This window comes from Buteo buteo, chromosome 1 (genome assembly GCF_964188355.1).
Source record: "Buteo buteo chromosome 1, bButBut1.hap1.1, whole genome shotgun sequence".
NCBI lineage: Eukaryota > Metazoa > Chordata > Aves > Accipitriformes > Accipitridae > Buteo > Buteo buteo.
This window is the reverse complement of record NC_134171.1, coordinates 1559236-1581902: the sequence shown is the minus strand read 5'-3', so window position 1 is coordinate 1581902 and position 22667 is coordinate 1559236. Positions and strand designations below refer to the sequence as shown.

The 22667-nt window shown below is 45.2% G+C and overlaps 1 protein-coding gene across 6 annotated transcripts in view; it reads left to right on the top strand.

The window, feature by feature from the left end:
* Positions 1-22667, top strand: part of EXOC6B (exocyst complex component 6B) — a 307343-nt gene that overhangs the window by 209073 nt on the left and 75603 nt on the right. For all 6 annotated transcript variants that reach the window (XM_075042264.1, XM_075042035.1, XM_075042433.1 and 3 more), the window contains one exon: positions 12397-12538. In XM_075042264.1, the coding sequence (XP_074898365.1) occupies positions 12397-12538 (142 nt within the window). The remainder of the gene's footprint in view (positions 1-12396; positions 12539-22667) is intronic.

Here is a 22667-nt window from a genome sequence, read left to right as displayed (position 1 = left end):
AGTTTCATACGCTGTTTGTGTTGGTCACTCAGTAATCAGCTCTGCTTGGAAAAAAAATCTGAATTGAGCATTGATGGCTCATGGAGTGGAAATGGAGTGGGTGGGATTTGGTTTGGGGTTTTGGGGTTTTTTTTTGTTGTTTTTGTTTTGAGCTCATCCTTTTTTCCAGTCTGTTTAACATCTGGGCCTTAAGTCATGTATTAGTTGCGTTTCCAACAGGCGGCCGAACGTCACGGCAACATGCCGACCCTTCCTTCGGCATCTCGGCAAGCAGAAATCTGCGTAAATGAGGAATCTGGAGCATCCATGTGTGTGCAAAGGGTGAGAAACCCTTGGTGTCAGTGTGTTGAAGGGCTCCACTGCGAGGATGAGTGCAGTATGCTCCAAGCCTCGAGATCTTTCCCCTTTTAGTTTGAACATCAAATTATAATTATAAAATTATATAGTAAAGATGAAGCGATTCAGTTCACTCTCTTTAAGTCTTCCTGCTGCCATAATTGGCAGATGCTTTGCCCTGATAAATCAGCAGAAAGAAGCATGGTTCTAGCTCTTCGTATGTTAGGGAAAAAATAAAAAAAATCTGTATTTAATCAACTTTTTGTTTCCAAAATGGCAGCTGCTTTGTATTTAATGGAAAATCAGGCTCTTCCCAATGGAAAGAATGTTATTCCCAAAGTGAATACAAAAGAAAATAAAAGCCACAAAAGAGGAGGATGAAATATGTCTTTTTTTTTTTTCTCCTCCTTCATTCCAGTTGTGGAGCCACGCGCTCCGATCATGGTTGGGCCACGGCTCTGGTTTGCGTCAAGTAACTCGGAAAGTCTCAGCCCATGGACGCAGGCACCAGGAGAGAGCCTTGCTCCACATAAGGTGGCACAAATAGGACCGAGAAAAATTAGGGCTACTTCATGCTTCTTGTGTATATGTAGAGACTTGTTAAATGCAGGTTATTTATGGGTTTAATTCCTTTGCAGGCTGAGATGTCTCCGCTGTTGGAGCACCACGTTTTTTCCTTGACACCTCTTGTTGCAGGGTCTTGGTGTCTTCTTCAGAGATGAATGATCTTTGTGGAGACCCAAGTGGTGAGCACAGGAGAAGGAGAAAATTGAGGAGCATAAACCCCGTGCCTTGTCCAAGCCCACCCAGCAAGTCCGCGGGTCGCTGTCCTCTCCCAGGGGTTGCAGTGAATTTACAGCACCATCCTTTCTCGGTTTGCTGGTCGTGTTTGCTTGCAGTGTTTGCTCTGAAGCACATCTGAATATTGGAAAATTAATATTCAGTGCTGGGGGAGGCTGCCAAACTGCCACCGTGGCAAGTCAAACGCCCCAGGTTTGTACAACTCAGTTTAGGGTTCCCTCCTACTGCTGGGCCAGGGGTGTTGAGCCACACTGTGGAGATACCCTCGGGGGGAAGGAAAAGCAGTTTGAGCTGTTGTGACATGCTCTGTCCGTGTATTTTGGGTTTTGTGTGAATTTTGGTAGCTGCTTCTCTGCTGGCTGCTGCACCTCTCTGTCTGCTGATGCCGTTTGCAGCACAAGAAGGCACTGCAGGCGTTTGCAGTGCAGCTCGTAACAGCATGGAGTATTTTAGAGAGCAGGTAGATGGGACTTTCTTATCTTCAGTTGTTTAAAAAAGAGGGTCATGTAAAGAAAGCAGAAGGCAGCAGGTTTGGAATGGGAGTTTGATGCCACGGGCTGAACCTGCAGCCTGGTGGGAGAGTTGGGATCAGAAGGTTGCATGATTAATGAGAGCCTCTGCAGTTAGATCAAGTGGCTAACAAGGATAAAGCTTATAGTTCCTAGCATTTCTCACAGCATAATGCTATCGTATGCCTAACCTGGACTGGCAGAAGTGCTTTCCCACCCATGTTCTGCGTGAAGGTCCTTGCACAGAGCTCTGAAGCATCTCAGGAGACCAGACAGCAGCTGGACGCTTCAATGCAGACGCTGCTCATTTTGGGTGAGCTGGGCTCTGCACACAACTGTTTCCATGCTATAGACTTTAAAAAAAGCAGTTAATTAAAAATACCCTGCCATGCATTTGGATGGTGTGCAAGGAAAAAGACGCAGATATTGGAATCCTCTATTTCCTTGGCATTTTTTGCATATGTGTATATGCAAAAAAAAACGCCCTAGCAGCCTCCCAGTGTAAGATTTGCTGCAAACTGCCAAGCGTCTATAAAAAGACCTTTGCCCAGTTTTGTGTTTCTGTGTGCCTCCGTAAGGCTTCAAAGAAACTGCCCAATGCTCAGTTGCAACAGCTGTGTCCCGAGGTACTTCCCTTCTCCACCCCCTGCCCTTCCTTCTATTTATTTATTTGCCTATTTAAAAAAAAAAAAAAAGGAAAAAGTAGATGTCGCTTGTTGACTCTGACAACGCAAAGTGAGGGAAAAATCTTGTGTTCCTGTGCATGCTCTTAACCTGGATCCTCTTATATCCTGGATCCCACGATTACATGTGGTTACAAAATCTTTGAGTTGTGCTTTTGCTACTGGGTGTATTCACTCCTGCTTGTAAGCAAGTAGATGCAGTTCGTAGTGCCAAGCCCCCTTGATGCCTATGTAGGAAAAACCTTGCCATGGAGCTGGTTACTCCACAAATTAAGTGTCATTTGGTTAAAGACCAAAAAAACCCAAACCGAATAAAATAACATTATTTAAAAACAAAAAAAAGCCAAACACTTCCAGATCTGTCTGTGGGAGCTGGTTGTGACCATCACCCCCGATGTGATTTCTGCTGTGCTGCTCTGTATGACAGCCTTGAGTGTCCCACCAGCTTCAGCCAAAATAGTCTCCAGCTGTTGACCTTGGGCATCTTCGACACAGCCAAACTGTTACGGTTTTTCCTCTTTTATTGGAATGTGAGGGGGTTCGTATCAGGCTGCAGCGGTCAGCGTAACTGGCTGGTTTATTTTTTGTGCGGTGAGGATAATTGCTGTATTTGCTTTTTTTCCGCTTTTCTTTTTTATTTGTCTGTTGCCTCTAAGCTTCTGTTGGGAGTTCAGCTTTGCCATGTGTTTGTCTTGCTGCCGTATCTGTGACAGCCTGTTTTCCCTTTAATGCTCAAAATAGAATATAAGTGGTAAATGTTTACTTCTGAAAATGACACCCCGTCGATTTTTTTAAATACCTCTGGAAGACAGCCACTTAAACGTGGGCTCGCGCTCAGCTTTCGCATGAGTTTGAAAGCAATCCCACTTCACGCAGAGGATGGTGGCCTTCCAGGTTGGTTGGAGCAACTGCTCTTTTTGCTCTTTAGATGCCATCAGCTTTCCAGGTGAGTGGATCTTTGCACAAGACAAATTTCACCTGAAATTGTGTTAGTTGGCACTGCTTTAAGGTGTTGCTCTTCATAGGTTTACTATGGTGACCCTGCGATATTTCAGTGGTGGAAGGCTGTCTCTTGAACCAAGCTGTTGTGTGATAGGGATGGTCAAAGTCATCAGAAGACCAAAATCCCAATTTCACTCAGAAAAGGCTACGACAGTACCTTGGTGGTGATAGTCTGTTTAAATCTAGTGACTTGCTAAAGGCAACGAAGCTTCTTCCACAGATGACTACAACCTGCCCTGCTCTCAGCCCAAGTAATCAGGTGTAGAGGGGAGGGGAGCAACGCCTGCAGCTCGTCCTGCAGAGAGCATCAGTCCTCCTCCTGAACCAGAAACCGTCGTTCATCGGGTCACTTTTGGCATGGCAGATCCTGGTGAAAAAGAGGCCCTACTTATTCCTGGTAAAGCAAGGCACGGATGCCTGTCCCGTTCACTGCGAGTAGCAGGATGGATTTTGTAGCTGTTGGAAGGGAGACTGTTGACATGAAGGCGATGCCATTGACTATTCCAGTAGGTCCCAGCTGTGCATTGAATCCAAAATGCCTTCCTCAAAGAAATGTGTGTGCAGTCATTGTCTTTCCTTCAATAAGTTTGGGCATCAGGAAACATTTAACTTTGTAACTGCCAAGTAATACGAAGACCTGATGGGTGTCTAAGGCTGGGGAGCATCCCTTTCCCCAGCAGCCATTGCTCTGTGCTCAGGAGCCTTGGCCCACAAGCGTTGCTCATCGCCAACCTTCTCTGGTTGGCTGGAAGGTTTCTTCTTCTTTTCCTTGGCAAATTTCAAACCCATGTGAACGTCAGCTTGTAGCTTGGTGCCAGTCGCCTTTTTCCAAGTCCATAAGTCAACACACTGGTTTCAGTGTTTAGCTCCTGGGATGACTTCATGGAGCCAGAGATCAAATACAGAGCTTGACAGTGGCGGAAATCAATAAGTGACCGTTAATTTTCGCACATCAGTCACCTCTTGTGTCCCACGCGAGTCACGTCTAACGCAGTGACAGGGCTCAGCCCACTGCACATTCCCTGCTGGAAACCAGGAGCCAGCCTTCTCTCATCCTCTTTCCATAACGCAAACAATTTTGGGAAGAAAAAGTGATTTCTTCTTAATAAGGGTGCTGCAAAGCCAAGTAAACAGAATTAATTAATTAAGAGTTGCTCTCTTGATACCTAATCTGAAGCTAATACTCTTAGGGATGGATTTGATTTTCTGGGATGTGTGGTGGTGTCTGACCGTGTAGCACTTATGAGTCTAATCATCTCTTAGACAAAGACTCTGCATTGATTCTCCTTTTATGTTAAACATAAAACTTATTAGAAAAATTAACTTTTCTTTTTGTTAATCTGTATTGTTCCCAGTGATTTGATCCTTGTGCTGTTGTGTTTTAACTCCGTTGCTTCCATTCTGGCACTTTAATCTGGGCTTGGTTTAGCTGTGGTATACTGCAGTTCTCCAGATCAGCATCTTCTCTCTTTTAAACACCGGGGCAGGTGTTTTCTCTACCTTTCCATCAAACTCCTCAGTGCCCCGAGGCCACTAAAAATGAGACATCAATTTAGGAATCTCCCCTGCCCCTTCTCCCGTCTGCTGGGTCCATGTGATCCCATCCTGTGGGTCTGTATGTAGAAGCTTTGGTTTTGCACCACAGTCCCTGTGCTGTTGCCTCTCCGTGCCGTCAGAGATGCACCTGTAGAGGCTGGTACAGCCAGGCTGGTCACTGATGCCAGCTGAGCTCCTACCTTCAGAGGGGGCATCTTTGGAGGACCACCCGGCTCAGGGTAGTCTTGATGCACTAGCCTACAGGCTTGGCCAACGCAGAGAGGTCTCCTTGACCATCCATTTTGCTTGGGGCTCTCATTTGTTCCTCCTGGGTCTCTTTGTTCTGGATATACTCACTTTTATTTGCGAGATATTGAGTGCAAATCCACAGCTTTTTAAATAAACCAAACAACTAAACCAAAACAACTGCGCCCCCCCCCAAAAAAAAAACCAAAAACACCCCATAACTCAAAAACCGCCAAACTAAACCCCCCACAAAACCACTTTGTCAAAATTGAAAATGGATTTCTGGGCAATTAATGCGAGGTTTGTTTGGTTTTTAAGTAAAACTCTTAAAACTTGCGGAGAGTACTTATTGTACATTTGTTTTCACTGTTTCGGAAGTGTTAATGTATCTAGGTAATGGTTTGGGGGATTTTGTACCATCTTCAAGTGGCTGCAGAGCAATTGTTTTAAAAAAAAAAAAGCAGCAACGAATAAGTGCATCAGGCTTGTGTTAAGAATGTGGCAAATCAAGATGGCATGGGCAAGCCAGGAAATTTTCCTCTTAAGGGTTAGCAGAGCTGATTTACTGATTTTGCCCATGGTTTAGTGAGATTTGGGGCTCCGGTGCTGTGGGCAGCAAGGACAGCCCAGAGGCGTCTGGGGCAGGAGGAGATCACGCCTGGGCGTCTGCAGGGTCTGAAGTCTTCATCTGTGCCTACACAGAAAGCATCTGCTGGGGTTATTCTTGGTTTTATGTCGCTGAACAATTGCTCATTATTATAGCATCACATTTCCATCTTCTGCAAAATATTCCACCAATATTGCATTATGAATTAGAAAAGTCAGCAAATTCAGTGTTGAAATTATTGGGACAACTTGTGGTGTTTATAGAAAAGTGGACATTTAATATTGAGGAATTCCAATTTTTTGGCCCACTTTTCTGTTGTATGAAGTCCATGGATTTGCATGTCTAAATATACTTAATCACATCAGTCCCAATGCTTTTTGCAGATTAAAAATAAATTCTGTTGGTAGCAAAAAAATAAAAATAATTGGAAACTCTTGAGACCATTTGAAACCTGTCAGGCTTTGTTTTTCATGGAAATGCTGCATTAATTCTTTGGCGAGTTGGTGGAAGTGTTCTCGGTGCTACAATAGGACTTTTGTTTGCATTTCAGTGACCGCGTTACACCTAGTTTTGGCCAAGCGAAAAGCAGGAGGCACCAGCAGGTTCCTCCTCAACAAAGCCAGAGGTGCTCTTGCAGGGTGGTGGGATGGGGTCCCTTGGACAACCCGCTCGGGTCTCTTCTGGGACCCTCTGGTCAGTGGCCGTTGCCAGCTCGTGCCACCACGGTGGCTCTGGCAGCAGTAGGTGTGTGCCAAGGAGCCCCCTCTCCCCCCGCCACGAGGCGGGTAGTGGCAGCAGATTCTTGATTGCACGTTAAGATTAATGGGTATTTATTTTAACAACCATTCCGTTTCAGTAGCTTTTAATGAGTCCTTTGATAGCAAGTTCCTTAATTAACAAGGCAGCCTTTCAGCGTTTCCTTTCCCTAATTGTTAACATATTTCCTATTTTCAAACAAATGCGCTACCGTGAGCGGTGCCGGCTCCGTAGCCTCCCCGCTGACCTTCCCTGCGGTGGCTGCCCGTCCTCCTGGGAACCCAGAGGCTTCCATCTGCTGCCCAAGGATGAAATACAGATGAAAAGAGATGATGTCATGGCTGGTCTTCTGAAGCGTGATTGACTTGGTGGGGTCCATGGGGAGTAGCCCATGGCGATGTGCTCTGGTAGGTGCCCCTTGGTTGTGTCTTTGGGAGAGCTTCAGAGGTTTGGCTCTGCCCTTTCGCTGGTTGGCATGGCCACAAGGAACCCCTCTAGATGTCCTACCTGTGTGCCCAGAGGAAGACTTGGTGGGACAGGGAGGGCAGCGTTGCCTTAAGAGGTGCCATGGAAACCCCAACTGCAAAGAGGTTGCACCAAAGGCCATGGACAGAGGGATTCATTGCTGGAAAAAATGAGGACAAACTGATTTGAGTCTCAAAACAAAACCCCATGGCTTTTGCTCTGATAATACGCTCAGAATTGCTTTAATATTCTCAGAATTGCTTTGTTTCCCTGAACGCTGGACCAAGGTGGAGCTTGGTGGGGGTGGCCAAGCAGGCGCTTGGGCGTCTTGACCGTTGAGTTCCGTCAACTTTCACCCGTGACCCCCATTCTCCCCCCCACAAATCTGGTTCATTTTTAATGAGGTTTGCAAAGGTCTTGAATAAGTGAGTGAGACTATAGAGGTGTTTTCGGAATTGCTTGGTGAAATTTTAAGCTCTTCAGTTTTCTGTCAAGTTGGTAAATGAGCTATTGGTGACTTTAAAGTGGTTTTTTTTGTCCCCTTCCCTGCAGACAGCTCGGGTCGTGTTTCTGTTCCTCCTCCTTTGCCTTCCTCTCCAAATCACATCTTGCATTTTAGATTGTTCCTGAGCTGGAGGGACCACAGCGTTCAGGCAGGTAAAGCATTTCTGAAATACAGGCAGGGACTGAGCTGGTTTGAAGCTGTGCCAGGGAACGGGATCGGGATGTAACTCTGTGATTTCTCAGGGCATTGGCACAGGGAGAGCCTTTGGGAGTGCCGCTGGTTCCGCCATGCGCTTGCAGAAATCATCAGGGTAATTAGCACGAAGTCTAAGCTGTCCTAGCTGAGCGAGGCGGCTCCTCTGAAGCGCGGGGTTTTCTAGGAGCAGCGATGTCTGGGGTTGACATCTCGGAGGTATCCTGCTCGATCTCCATGCCAAGGCACATGTCCCGACACCGCTGCCGTGGGTGGTGCGGTTAATGATTTCGGGAGGGGGGTGAGGCTGGTGGGAAACACGTTCGTCACGGGCTCGGCTCCGCGAGTCGGTGTGCTGGGCAGGTGGCCCAAAGCGAGTGGGGGCTCTTTTCTCCCAGCGCTGCAGGAAAGCTGAAAAATGAACCGGGGAGGGGAGGGAAATAACACTACGAAATGAACCTGAATAATAAATAAGTGCCAGAGAACCAAGATGGGCACGTTGTGGTATGGGGATGTACTTGATATCTGCCAGCGTGCAGCCCAAACCATCCCAAGTGTGAATACAAACAACCTTCTTCACTTGCAGCAGCAGCTTATTAGTAGTGATATATCAGTGTCCTGGTGTTGGTTTTTCTCCTGTCAACAGCAGCTGCTTATCAAGCAGATATTGCATAGTATTTCTGGGGAAATAGTCTAAAATTGATGTTTGTAAGCCATTGCTGATCTTACAAGGAGCTGCTGTAAGTGGGCGTCTGTTGTGCTGAGTTGTCGGGGTGAGGCAGAAAAGGATTAGGTTCAGTCTTATTTATAAGAGTGAAAAACACAAATTCTGGAAGGGTTTTAAGTCTTGGTGCCCAGGGAGTGAGATGCTGGTCATCCCTGGTGGTACCTTCTTTTCTCCAGCCAAACATTGAGCACAATGATTTAAACACCTGTGGCATCTCCAAGCCCTCTAATAAATATAAGGAAAAATAGATTAATGCTTAAAAGGCAGAAAAAAATACCTGTATATACTTTTGTCTTTCATCCAGTAATATTGGATCTAAACTGTCAGGCATGTGTATATTCTTAAATCTAAGATGAAAGACCGGGTCTTTTTTAAAGCAGAATGTTTTTTAGGTGTTTAAATCTTAAGAATAACAGAAATAAAAGGTCAGGTTCTCAGCTGGCACGAGAAGATTCAGCTTCAGAGTTTTCAAAGACACAGTGCACATTTGCACCTGAAAAAAGTTTTGGGCCTGGCCAAATCCTGTGTGAAAAAGGAAGGAGGAGGGAAGGCTGAGCCAGAAGCTGCTCCTGGGCTTGTCGGTTGGATCCCCTTTACCATCTCTGCACTGAGCCACAGTAGAAAATACTCGCAAAGAATGTCCTGAAGTACCGCTTACGCATTGCTTTCGCGGCGAAGATGCGGCAGAGTTGTTGTGCTGTCAAGCCCTGATAATTAAATCACTTTTTCCATCCCGTCTTCCTCGCGTTTGGCTTATTAACTTGACATTTCATCTCAATTATTTGCTCTTCTTCACGCCCTCCCAGTGTCGCTTGTCATTCACTCTTTATTCGGGCAAGTCTGGCTGGCCGGAGGAATGCGTGCAGCGGGGCAGGCATGTTTGCTGCGGCTGTTGCAGGCGTAGGTAACCCTTTAGGCACCTCCACCCATGCTGATCTGACCCTTGCTTGGCGTGCAAGATGGTTGCTCCTTTTAAATTTTTGTCAATGGGGCAGAAAACCTTCCTGAGGGGAGTCTCCTTTTGACTTTGTCTGGGGTTGAGCGTCTCCAAGGCTTCTCCAAGGGTTGCAACCCTCTATGCAAACTGCTGATGATGTGCAAGCATGAGCTACTCGTTGGGATTTTCTCCTGGTCTTCCAAGAAGGGTAAGGAGCCCTGTCCCCCATACCCAGCATGGGGGGGGGGGGTGGTGTCCCAGGGCATGGCTGCAGAGCTTTGTTTTCTCATCCTCTGCTTCCGTCTGGGTCTTCTGCTCAATAACACATCAAAACGAACTCGGTCATAGCAAAAACTCAAGTGTCTGTTGGAAGTAATGAAGAAAAATCACAGTTGGGTAGCGGCGCGCTTCCCACTGCGGTCGGGGATGAGGAATTGGCGTGAGCGGTGTTTTAAATAACCGAATGTGTCAGAAGGGCACAAGTAAATGATGAAAGGCAAAAAAAACCCGGAGCTCCGCTAAACTTTATGGTTGCTATGCTTCATCTTAATTTTAGTGAAGGTGTTTGTTTGGAGGTGAGTAACGAATGCTCCTGGAGCCTGGGAACAGCAGTGAACAGTGGAGATGAAGTACCCTGCCTCGTAATGCATGGGTCTGCTCTTTTTTTTTTAAATAAAAAATGATTTTTTTTCCCTCCTGCTGAAGATGAATATGGCCTGAAGATCCAAAACAACTTTGCAAAGCTGGTAAAAACACTTCCCAGCACACACATCAAGCATTTGCTCATCTTTCCGTGTTGCCGTAATGAAACTTGTGATGCTTAGCTTGAAACACCACGTAAACCCCTTGCTTTAATCCCAGTTTAAATACAATTTGTAAAGTGCTTGTAAAAATCTGTGAGATCTCCTTAGCCACTCCTTGTTTTCAAGAAAGCGTGTTAAAGTCTTTTGTGTGCATTTGAAAACTTAATCTCCTTGCTGAAGCTGTTTTCAGGGTAGCACCATTATCCAGAAATATTATTGTGGGGTTACACATGCAGACATCAGGATTGTTCTGTGCAGTGTCAGCCAGTGGGTTTGTGTGAGTCTGTGCTCTTGTGCCAAAGGATTTCCCCATTTTTATGGGTTTAATATATGTTGCCAATCTTACCTACCCAAATCTTACCTTCCACAAATTTTTGATTGTACACAGCAATACTTGAGGAATGGGGCAAGTCTTTTGAGCATTTGGAAATGAAGGAGAAATTTGGATAGGTTGAAAAATAAATGCTCCCACGTGTTCAGCACCCCTACATGATGCTTGGTTTTAGTTCACTGAGAGCGTGGCACCTGTAACCTGTGAGACTTACTGCTGTGATGCAAAATAAATTCACTGAAAAGAAAAGAAACCTTAGCTTTATAAGCGTTGTGTGTGTGACATGGTCTGAGTTTGTTTAATGGCCTCATAGGTGCTTTGGTTTTCCTTTTATGCTTCTGGTCAGTCAACTTGGATTCTCTGAAGCACTTTGCTAAATGCAGAGTGCGCTCCCTGCTTGCTTCCGAGCCTGCTTCTTGGGAGGATTGGCTCCTACGAGGCAGAGCATCGTTCTTCTACGGGACGAGCCAGCCAGCACCTGGGTAGGGACATCTGTGTTGCTCTTGGAAAGGTCGTCTTCTCCTCTGTCCCCTCGTGGCATCTCAAGAGGAGCAAGAATCTGTAGGTCTTTAGGTAGGATCTCAGTTCTTCATATCCGTGTCATCAGCTTCCCTTTCTTCTGATGGTGGCTCTCCTGGTAGCTGGTGGTTTAGCCAGGTCAGGGTGTGGGTTCTTGAGCTTGGTGACCTGCTTATGGCCTTTTGCAGGAGATGGAGCTTTCTGAGCACCCATCTCCCCTTCTCCTGTTCTATAGCCATCCCTACCCCCACCATCTTTCCTTAATACAACTCTTCTTTGAACATCGTAAGTCCTCAGAGGCATTCTGGGCTTCCTGCCTGACAGTTCAATTCCATCAACGCAGGGGCTTCACCCATAATTTGAAGATCAGCTGTTTCAAATTCCACAGTTCAAAAATTTAAGCATGCTAATTAAATCGCCTGTAGTGATTTCTCTTGCCTTGCAATTGTTCCTTGATTGGAAAATGGAAGGCTTATCTAGGATAGCTCCTCTTGCTGTGAACTGTTCACATGATTTATAGCTTAAGATCTCAATTGTTCCTCAAAAGTGAAACATAACAATGTACTCAATTTCCCTAATAGCTGAAACTCAAAACTTCTCATACGTTCGTTATAAATATGAACATTTCAAGAGATTTAAGTAGTTTCTCGTTGCGTGGCAGCCTTGGCTGTGGCCTCCTCCCTGTAAACCCCCTATTTAATCACTACACATTAGGGATGGCTTGGGAGAAAGCAAACATTGATAACTGCATTCCCCATGGCCCAGGCAGGTGCCGGATGCCTCTGGGTGCTTGAGGTTATTCCCCACTACCCAGCCCTGGGGAGCAATCCTACCCATGTAAACACAACTGACTTCTTCAGTTGCCTCCTTGCCTTGATGTTTCCTTCTCCTCGGTCCCCACTGGCATCTGGAAGGCACCGCACAGTGCTGGAACTGGGCTGAAGAGCATCAATGTGCTACTTTAGCCTTGAACTATGAGCCTCTGCTGTTGGAAAGGGATTTTGAAATTCCTGTCTTGGTATATATATAGACGCTGGTTTAGTTGCAAGCTGGATTTTTGAACTGTCATTGGCACTATTTTGACTTATCAACAAGGTTACTTTAAGCAATCTATGTAAGATGTCATATAAAATATGGTATATTGTCTTGCCCATGTTAGGATGTGATAATGAGAGATGCTTAGAGCTCTAAACATCCCAAGGTTCTCCTGGATGTGAGCTGCTCCCAGGCACTCTGCACCTGACAAGGTCTAATCCTGCTAGTAGCAAGTCCTAGGAGGCGATTCCCTTTAAAAATGGTGGTTGTGAGATTGAGCTGTCCGTGAAGGTCCCATAGCAGATGGGACACATTAAAGAGGCTGGACTGGTGAGTCCTGGTCTGAAGAAGTTCCTCTTGCCTTTCGTGTGCGATAGCCTTCATAAATCTCCCTTTTCTCTTGCAGGGGAAGGTGGCACAGACAGCTTGCATGTCGGCGTGCAAACACCTCTCCACCTCACTGATGCAGCTGCTGCTGGAAGCCGAAGTGCGGCAGCTGACGCTGGGAGCATTGCAGCAGTTCAACCTGGACGTGGAGGAGTGTGAACGTAAGACGCTAAATCATCTCGTTTTCCATGTCTCGCTTTGCCTGTTTGTGTGTCGGGACCCAAGTCGGGGATTTTAGTGATGCCAAGTATTTGGGACTGGTGAACGCCTGCAGAGCTCCCTGGTGCTGTCCACGATGATTCTTGGCAATATCTTCAGGACAGAAGCAGCCCTGCAAATTCTGAGAGATCAAAGCTTTACTCTTCCTTTTTCTCTTTAATGCCACCTTGATGCTTTCCAGACTATCCCTGCTTTCTGAGGTGGAGTATTTTTAAAACAAGAGGGATTAGAGTGGGTAAAACATGAGAAGGGCTAACAAAAATCAGTTTACTTAAGACTGTTTCTGAAAACAATAACTGGCTTATGTTCTTAAGAAGTTCTGGTCCTCTCTTGACCTCAGCTGTTTGTCTTCTCTATCTGCTGCAGGGAATTTTTTCTCAAAGCGAATCCTTTTTGCAAAGTCGCTGATACAGAAAAGAGATGTCTTGTGACAAAATGACTACATCTGTTCCGAGGTGTGCATGGAGCATCGTGGTGCCAGCACCATGGCTTTACTCTCAACCCTGCTTATTTCGGTTCATCTAGCTTACACCTGAATTAGCTCTGAAATCATAAGGTTTCCCTCAAGTTGCTTGTTACCCTACTCAATAGAAGGGTTAAAAAATGTAGCACAAAACTCACAAACCACTTTTTTTCTTCCTGTTTTTATAATTAAGCTAAAGCAGAATGAATACACTTCTGCACAGGAACCTTATGAGGGGGATGGATTTATGATTGGGATTAATACTGGGATGGATTAGCAACTGTGGCTATGGAAAACACAGAGCTTGGTAGGATTGATAAAGAGTTCAGAAAATCTTTGATAAAGTATTTTGGGGAACTTTTTTTTCCAAATATCCAGTTTCTTGGTTGAGGTGGAGATTGGAATGTATCTTGTTTAGATCACGATAAACTTGTTTACTGCAGAGTCTTCTGAAATGCTCTTTGGCCTGATGTGGCTCCCATTAAACCCCTCAGCAAAATAGTCCCTGGCCTCAGGGCAAATGGTATCGGAGCCTAAATAGTGGTGGGTTTGCTTTTCCTGTCTCTGATAACTCCATGAAATCAGTTGTATTGGTTTCATCATTGTCTGGCACTTAACACTGTCAAAAGGTCTTCTTCCACCCTTTATAAAATGTTTTGCTGATCGTGTTTTAGTTCAGCTGCACCCATCAATAGTGAGATTAAATTTATTTCTGAGAAAGATTACCCAGTAAGATTTTTGGTGTTGGTAGGGAGTATGTTTTAATTTTTTAAAGTCCTTTTGCTGATTTCCAGCACTCAGCTGAATAGCCTGGGAGAAGGATGCCTGTTTAATGAATCACATCCAAAATTCGTAGCTATATCATATGTCATAATGCAAGCAATGCCTTATTTTTCTTTCAGAAATGCCTTGAGCCCTAAATTCTTGCTGTCTAATTTGTGTCCCATCAGCACGTCGGGGCTGCACTGGTAGCAGCTGTGTTCCCAATCGGTGTCCGCAGAGGGACGGGCGATGTTGCTGAGAATAATAGGAAGCATTTGTCATTAATAATAGTTTCCTCCTTTTTCTTTTGACTGCAAACAGACTCGTAACCCTGCAGTTTTCCGCCCCATCGGTAACGTGGGTCACTAAGCAGCATCTCTTCCCTGAAAGCCCCCAATGCCAAGTAAAACAGATGACATTTAATATCAGGTTTAAAAGCATGATTCCTTAAATTCCGATTGTTTTGTGAGACAAAACCAGGAGCACTCAGACATTCAAGAGCAGGTGACGCCAACCTGAGCAGCGGGGCAGGCGACCCGCTCCCCCCAGCCCCGGCCCGAGATGCCGTCGCAGGCGGGGGAATGGAGATGGATGCCGGTGCTGTAACCTTCCTATCCATCACTGTCAAGCCCCAGAACAGTAAACCCAGACAAAGTCTTTTTCTTCCTTTTCGGCAGCAAAAACGCGTTCCCTCATCCCTGCAGGTTTGTCTGGTGGTTTTGCTGACACTGGGACTAATTTTAGTTCTCTTTTTGAGGAGCAATGCATCAGGATTTTAATTTTAGGAGAAGCCAGTCCCGAAAGTGAACTGGTATATTCAGAAAATATGTTTCAATTTGTAAGGGTTTTGTTTGGTTCTTTTGGTTTTTTATCCTTTACCTGAAAGCGCAGGTGCAAATCTCAGCATCCTTATTCTACCAGTTGCATATTTGACTTTATGTCTCTGCCTCCAGCCCTCTTCCTCTCCCCAGACCCCCAAGCCTTACCTAGTTTAGCAGCTTTATTGTGTACTTATCATATTAAAGTAGGATTTTATAGCTGTTTGGAGCACTTCCAGTGAGTCCTGTGATGTGGGAATGGGGCTTCAGAGTTTCGGTCCTGGAGTTTATTAGGCTTTTGTTTAAGTCTCTTGTGAATGCCAAAGGTATAAGCTGGTTAAGAGGGTGGTGAGACAAATTAATGAAAGGACTTAGGCGTATATTAAGCATGGATTGAAGGTGGTGCAGATAATTTGCTCTATATCAGAGTAGATATAATACACATTACAAGAAAATGGGTTTATATACACAATAGATAACAATTGTAGAGGTGAAAAAGAGGTGGTTTAGGCTTAAAACAAGACACTGGTAATAAATTAATTCTCCAGACTTGTGGGCTCATCAAATATTTCCTGATTTATAAATAATTTGCTGTCCCATCAGCATAAAAAGGGAATGGCTTCATGAACCATTGCATCAGGCTAGAGTTTGGAACCAGGCTGATGGTGCTCAGGAGAAGCACAAGGTCGTGATGGGATCCCCTACCTGCACTGCAAATTCCCACTCCCTAGAAACGTGCTTGTTTTGCATGTTCAAAGCACTGTGTATACAGTTTATTAATTTTATGACCTTCAAAAGGAAAGCTTTTGGAGGACTGGGGAGAAATAGGCAATTAAATAAACATTAAGAGCCAAATCTTGCATGTTTTGGTCTTAGGAATAGTCCTGTATACATCAGCAGCATTTTTGGTGTGAAAGAGGCAAGAAAGAGTGGAGTTGCAAGGTTCTAAAAATCCTGTTAGGTTGCCTGTGATGAGAGAAACCTGGGAAAAATGCAACCTGTTTTCCTGTGGCGTTATCCCCCCGGCGCGACCGCCGTGCTGGACCCTCCGGCTGGACAAAGCCCTCAAGGAGACGTAAGGCACCAGTCGTGCCCGTCGAGGTGGATGTCCTCTTTTTTTTCCCCATCAAAAAGCTGTTTCCCAAGATGCGTGTCAGAGGCTTGAAAGTCTTGTGGTGCAGCTTTGCAGTGACGTGTGTGCGTGGATGGCACGGCTGATGTCCAGGGAAGGGCAGAAGTCATTTTAAAAATGTCTGTTGCTGGCCAGGTATTGGTTGTAACTTTTGTTCTTACTGCTTGGCTTTACGTAGCTCTTTTTTTATGCAGTCAAGAGAGATTCTCTCACCTCTTTATTTAAACCTGAAGTGAAATAATGCATAGAGGTTAAATGAATTGCCCAGAAAGACACAGTAGGACACATCTAATTATGTCTCAATTTAGGAGTGAGTTCTGGCTCCAGCCCAATGAGCCAACTTGAAAAGAAGAAAAAAAACAACTCTGGAGAGGAAAAAAACCCTAACCCAAATGTTTCTGTGAACCTGTAAATAGAGGAGGTGATGCTTTTTTCAGAACGGGCATTTACTTTTTAAAATGGGTTTGCTGTCTTCCACAATACGTCTGTAACCCAAGATTTAACAGGACGTGCAATGTGCTTTTTGTAATTGCTATGTGTCTTGTAACCTAGTTCCCTGCTCTGCTCTTTTTTGGACCTCCTGGTGCTGGTATATATATCTCCTGTACCTCAGAGGTAGTGGGAATCAAATGTAACAACCCAGATTTGGAGATTACAACTGAAAAAGCAAAAAGAAAGGGGGCTGCTCTCGCTCCTACAAAAGTGTTTCCCATCTACGTAACCGGTTCCAGCAGTGGTTGAGGCAGATTGTTTTTACAATACTTAGATCATAAAATAAGCAGTTCCATAATCTCTAAAGTCTTTTAACTGCTGCTTTATGAGAAATTAAAAGTGCCATAAAAATTATATTTAAAATTTCATTAAACTCCAAATTTTCAGTCAGCCCACTCCTGGGGGCAGTCAATAAGAAACACAGATGTCTCTGCCGGTTTGAGGAATCCTCCAGCCCGACACACGAGCGTGCCAAAATGTGCCGATATGGGTCCCGGCGCAGCCGTTCGCCACCTCCTTCTTGGCTGCATTATCTGGCTCCGAGGACTTTCTCACGCGGAAATCCCGTTATTTGTGTGAGATGCCGGGGTTTGCCCACCACGCCGGAGCAGTCCTCTCCCTCAAGCGCAGGCTGTGGGCTTGGCACCGCGCAGACGGCTGCCTGATGTTCTTCCAACCTGCAATCCATCAGGAATGAGCGTGTGCGGCGCTGGAGGTGAGCACGGCGGTTTTGAGGACAACCTCCCTGATTTTAGGATACTGCGCGGTGTGCTTGCTGGTATCCACCCTGTTGCAGTGCACTGGCAAAAGCTCATACTTTGGGGGAGAAAAGGGGATGTCGCAATGAGCAGAGGGAAAGGTTTGAGCAGATGACATCAGGAGAGAAATCTCCATGCCACTGATGCTGATCTCTGGATGCGCGTCAAATACTGTGTTCAGTTTTGGGTCCCTCACTACAAGACAGACATTGAGGGGCTGGAGCGTGTCCAGAGAAGGGCAACGAAGCTGGTGAAGGGTCTAGAGGACAAGTCTGATGAGGAGTGGCTGAGGGATCTCAATTGAGGGGTTGATTAGCTTGGAGAAAAGGAGGCTGAGGGGAGACCTTATCGCTCTCTACAACTACCTGAAAGGAGGTTGTTACGAGGTGGGGGTCAGTCTCTTCTCCCAGGTAACAAGGGATAGGACGAGAGGAAATGGCCTCAAGTTTCCCCAGGGGAGGTTTAGATTGGATATTAGGAAAAATTTCTTCACTGAAAGGGTTGTCAAGCATTGGAACAGGCTGCCAGGGAAGTGGTTGAGTCACCATCCCTGGAGGTGTTCAAAAGATGTGTAGATGTGGCACTTGGGGACATGGTTTAGTGGTGGACTTGATGATCTTAAAGGTCTTTTCCAGCCTAAATGATTCTATGATTCTTCAGATCTTGAAATACCTGATAACTTTTTATTATATTAGTGGCTTATAGCCCAGTCAAGTGTCACGGATTATGGATTTTGGCAGCTTTAGAAAGCTGCTACCTGTTGATTAAAGTGCTATTAGCGTCTTAGACTGTCCCAAATACAAGGTTGAGCACAGCTTGCATGAGCTGCCTGCATGGATGGCTTGAAAGAACAGCTTTTCATCATGGAGCAAGCATATCCTGATGCCCGTACAAGCACGTAGTTCAGCTTATCCCCAGGAACTTGCAGACCCTCGGTTTGCCCGCTGCTTTGCCCAGGCCTGCCTGCTGCTCGCAGAGCCTGCGACCCGCGCCGTTCCCTCGGAGGACGAGAGGAGCGCATCGCTTCCTTCCCACCTCTTCACCTGTCAAAACTCGGCCCTCATTGGGAAACAAAACTTTGCATTTTCCTGCTGTTAAAATGGCGCGGAGTGATTTGTATTGACAGCAGAGCTGTGTTCCGAGCGCTGCTGTACGTGCTTTCTGAAATGGGAAAGGTAAATTATTGGTGCGCCGAGTGACAGAGGGCATGGAAGTGGGAGCCTCTGGTCCACGGCTGTGGCACCTTCCTATGCTTAGATTTATCCTCCCATATTTCTCCCTGAATTTGTTACCCTGGGCGTATCATTAATTTATTTAGTGCTGCCTTCATTTCCCTCAGCTGACCTATCTTAGAGGTTGCAAAATACTCGCAGTGGCAAAGAAAGTGATGGCTGGTGAATTAGTGCGTATAAATATGCATGGAGGAGAAGTGCATGACTCCCCATCCCATGAGCTACCAAAAACGTGCCCTTTTTGTTTGGATGCTGATGGGAAGCATTTGGACAATGCTCTCTACTTTAGCACAGTACTTCAGTTGTCTTTGCAAGTCTGACTTGAGCAAATCCTGGGAGTTTGCATGACGTCGGAGAGGAACGAACTTCTCTCCAGCCTTTTCACTTTGCCCCTGAACTGAGACCTCCTGCTTGCTTCTGCTATCTCTAACCACCACCTGATTTTTTGCCTTATATTCTCCCTTCATCTGTCCTATAATTGATCACCTTGTCTCCTTCAGCGTTTTAGCTTTAGTATTTCTCTCTCTCTTTTACTTCTCTTCTGTCTCCTTTGTAAACCTGTTGCTAATCCTATGGTGTCATCTCAGCCTCTCCTGTCCTTGTCTTCAGCTTCTGCTGTCTGCTACAACGTTTTGGTTATCCTCCATCTCTAACACCTTTCTGTGATCTCTTTTGTTAGCAGGATACCCACTGATATTTATTTACCAATCCTTACAGTTCTTTGCAACTCTAGGAAGAGAAGACGCCTCTGTCCACACCTAATTTTGTTTAAGCAATTTTAAGATAGTGCACAGCTCCTCAGCTCTGCACCCACCTTCCCTTCCCCACCCATCATGGACACACGCTATTGATGCTTGTCAACCTTTGCGGCTCAAATGAGCTAACGGTGAGATGCGCACATTCCACTTTTCCTAGTATTAATATTTTAATGGAGTTGAGAACTTCACATCTACTAAGAGACATCCATTGGCCAGGACCAAATTTCTTGGCACACGTCTCGTACAATTTCTTCTGAAGAGCTTCCTTTTCTTCTATTTGAGACCATGTTGTGGTCCATCAGCGAGGAGTTTCTCTCTGGGGCTGCGGATGCTCCTCAGCCCTGTCAGCAGACCAGCACGGCCCCTGGGACCACTCATTTCGATGCAGTAGGGGGACTCCAGGCTCGTGTTTGTTCCATCAAAGGAACAAATGACGGAGAAGGGTAAAATTTAATCTGACCCAGTTTGGTGTATTGTGAGTAACTCCTCCCTCTCCCTGCAGCTCTCTGGAATTCCCCAGATGGGAATGAGCTTTGATAATTTGGCCTATAATGGGGAACAGCTTCAAAGCAGGGCTGTGTGGGAATGGTGTGGGTGAAGTATAAGCTCATATGGAAATTGGGGTGTTCTCTCTGTTCCTCTTGCCTCAATTCCTACCCATCATTTCTCACCTTTTTTCCCTTGTGAGCTTCTCCAGAGTCCATGCAGAGATTTGTTCTTCAGCCTGAGTATCCTCAAAGTGTCATTTTGTGCCACTGCGTAAGGTACAAGAGATCCTGTCGCTTGGCTTTTCTAAGATAGTCTTCCGAGGGTTTGTCTAAGGAAGATGACTTTGAGACCTACATTCTTCACTGAGCAATAGTGAGATGTTTTTTTTCCCCAAATACAAAATCTTGTTCATGGCCCATGCAACCGCAAGCAGATTGTCCAGGTTTCCCTCAACAGGAGCTGCTGTAACCCTGATCCCACAGGTCTGCTGTCATGAATTCTGGTGGTGTCGTGTAATTCAGAGAAAATCTTACCCTCAAAATGATGTTTTTGAGGAATGAAGTCACCAGCTGTGTTCATTTTAACTGCACAATATGTGTAAGACTGTCCCTGTGTGCGTAGCCGTGTACAGTATACAAAAAGAGATTCCCCCGTTCTGTATAATTAATTTACAGTGGATGTCTCTTCTCTGGTGTGCGTTTGAACTCTTTATTCTTTGTTCATTGTAAAGGGCTTAACGGTTCCTGTTCCTTGATTCTTTCATCGGTGAAATGTTTTGGAAGAGAGGTTAGAGTCCCCCTGTGACCTGCCCTGGGTGGCCCAAGCCTGTAGACCTTGCAAAGACATTACTTTTTTGGCCTGAACACAAGCCTCTCAAACCTTTAGCCTGGCTAAATGCTTTGTACAAACAGCCGCATACTGATCTGCTCTATTCTCTTGTGATTTTCTGCTCAAGGGGCTGTACTGTAGGTGGCTTGCTATGTTTGCCACTTGCCTTGGTAGTGGAGACAGTACAATAAACGAATCCGACAGTACTGAGGCCAGCACTGTGCTTGGTTGTTCTGAGAAAATTATCCTGAAATCTGGTTGAAGAGATTAAAACCAAGAAGAACTGGCTGTGTCTTTCCTCTAAAGCTCTGTTCTCTTCTTTGTTTCTTTTTTTCTTTAAGACTTTGTTCATTCCTCCTTCAAAATAAGTTTGTGGCATTGGTATGTAAAATGTGACCTACGATTACAGAAGGTACGGCTATTTTTATAACAACCGTGGGGTGAAGTATTGCATTAATTCCTCTTTAGGCTCCTTACAGCTAAGTGCTGTAGCAGCTTTCTTCTAGCGTCTGAGCCGTATTCTTGATCTCATTTCGTCTGTAATACAAATAGTATGATCTCATACGTCATCTCACTTCTTGGATGTCAAGTCCACTGTTGATGCAGTAGAGACTCCAGTCCGTTCTTGTGATGGGAATTACTGTTCAAGCAAATGTTGGTTCAGTGTGCTACCGTTGTTGGAATGTGCAGTGTTAAAGGGCAGTGTCACTCCATAACTCTCCCAGCCTTCCTCCCATATGGTTCCTTGGTAAGAGACAGCTAAAGGTGAGCTGCTAACGAGCAACCATGTCTTGGGATGAAATCTGTCTTGGGTTGCTCACGAGCAGATGACAGTATTGATAAATTCACAAGTCTTGTGAAAACATTCAAGACCCAGTCACAGGCATTTTCTCATGAGGCTTTGAAATTCATGCTTTCGGGAAGATCTTAAATTTCACAGCTCCATGTGTGCTTCTAAACAGATTCCTAGCAGCTGCGAAGTCCTTAAATCCAAAATAGAAATTTTCTTTCATTGCAGTCCTTTCAGGGTTTCTGTTTTCTAGTGTTTCTCCACATATAATTAGTAACATGATGTGACCCCGTCCTTAGAGGGTAGGACGTAGCGGTTCAGCCAGTTTGTTGGGTACCTCAACCCAGGGATGTCTGCGACACTGAGCCGCCCAGGGCAGTTTCATCCCTCGAGAGGATGCTCAAATGCTATTTCTCACGTCTGAATGTTTTTAGCTTCTCAGGTACGTGCTTTTCCAAAGTGGGGGTGTTTTAGGATTGATGTGGCTTTTGGGATAATTTTTCCAGATGAGACAGTGGGGTGTACAGCGAATGTGTAAAGATGATTTATCCCTTGCAGATCAGAGTCAGAAAGCTTGTGTTAGTCCTCTGTTGCGTGTGTGTGCTGGCTCAGGCAAGCTACAGTCAAATTTTAATAGCAAACGTACATTAAAATGCCTTTACAGTTAGAAGTAATTAAAACAGTTTTTGAGGATTAAATATAAACTCTCTTTGGACTATTTGCAGCCTGAATATTGCAGCATTGGTCAATGAAACTGGCTGGAAGCTGAGCAGCTCCTGTCTCTGTCCAGTCCCGTCCTGTGCAAAAGCAGCAAAGTCCATAGGCACGACGATGGATGGTTTCTACTAGCTTTGATTTATGCTTTTCCTATGCAAAATCTAAATGAGAACAGTCACGTACATACTTTCTTTTTTTATTTTTTATTATTTGTTTCTAGTAGTAACCTTGGATAAAAGTAATGGTTTTACAGCCATGTTTGCTATTGTCCTGCAGCAGTTGTCACTTGACTGATCGCTGCAAAGATGAGCAATCGTTTCAATCTTAGAGCTCTTCTGGCATCTGAAAATATTAAAAAGCAAAGCCGTGGATGTCTGAAAACTGGCTGCTGTGCCCCTGGAGGTACCTGTATCTGTATTGAAGGATGTTCTCCAGCCCAAGATTTTAATAGAAGGTGGAGAAAGAAAGCTGACAAATAACCCTTCTTTGGTTTCCAGAAATAAGGCAGTTGAGGAACAGGGCTGAGTCCCGATGTCTAATTCATTAGTCTGTTCTTGTTAGAGCCATGGGGACTGCTCCTATGATGGGTCTGCTGTAGGAAGTCTGTAAAAATAGGACTGTGATGATTTATTTTCCTTCTTCTGTGGCATTTGCTTGAAAATGAGATAACTTTTGGAAGGAGAAGCATTCAAGGAGAAGACCATCAGGCATGAAATGACTCTGCTTAGTGTTTAAGGACAGGACAGCCTTTGTCCTTTAGTACCTCTGTGCAGTCATAGAGACAGAAGGCAAAATGCTCCTTCCTTACTGCTGAGCCATCCTTAGTCCTCAG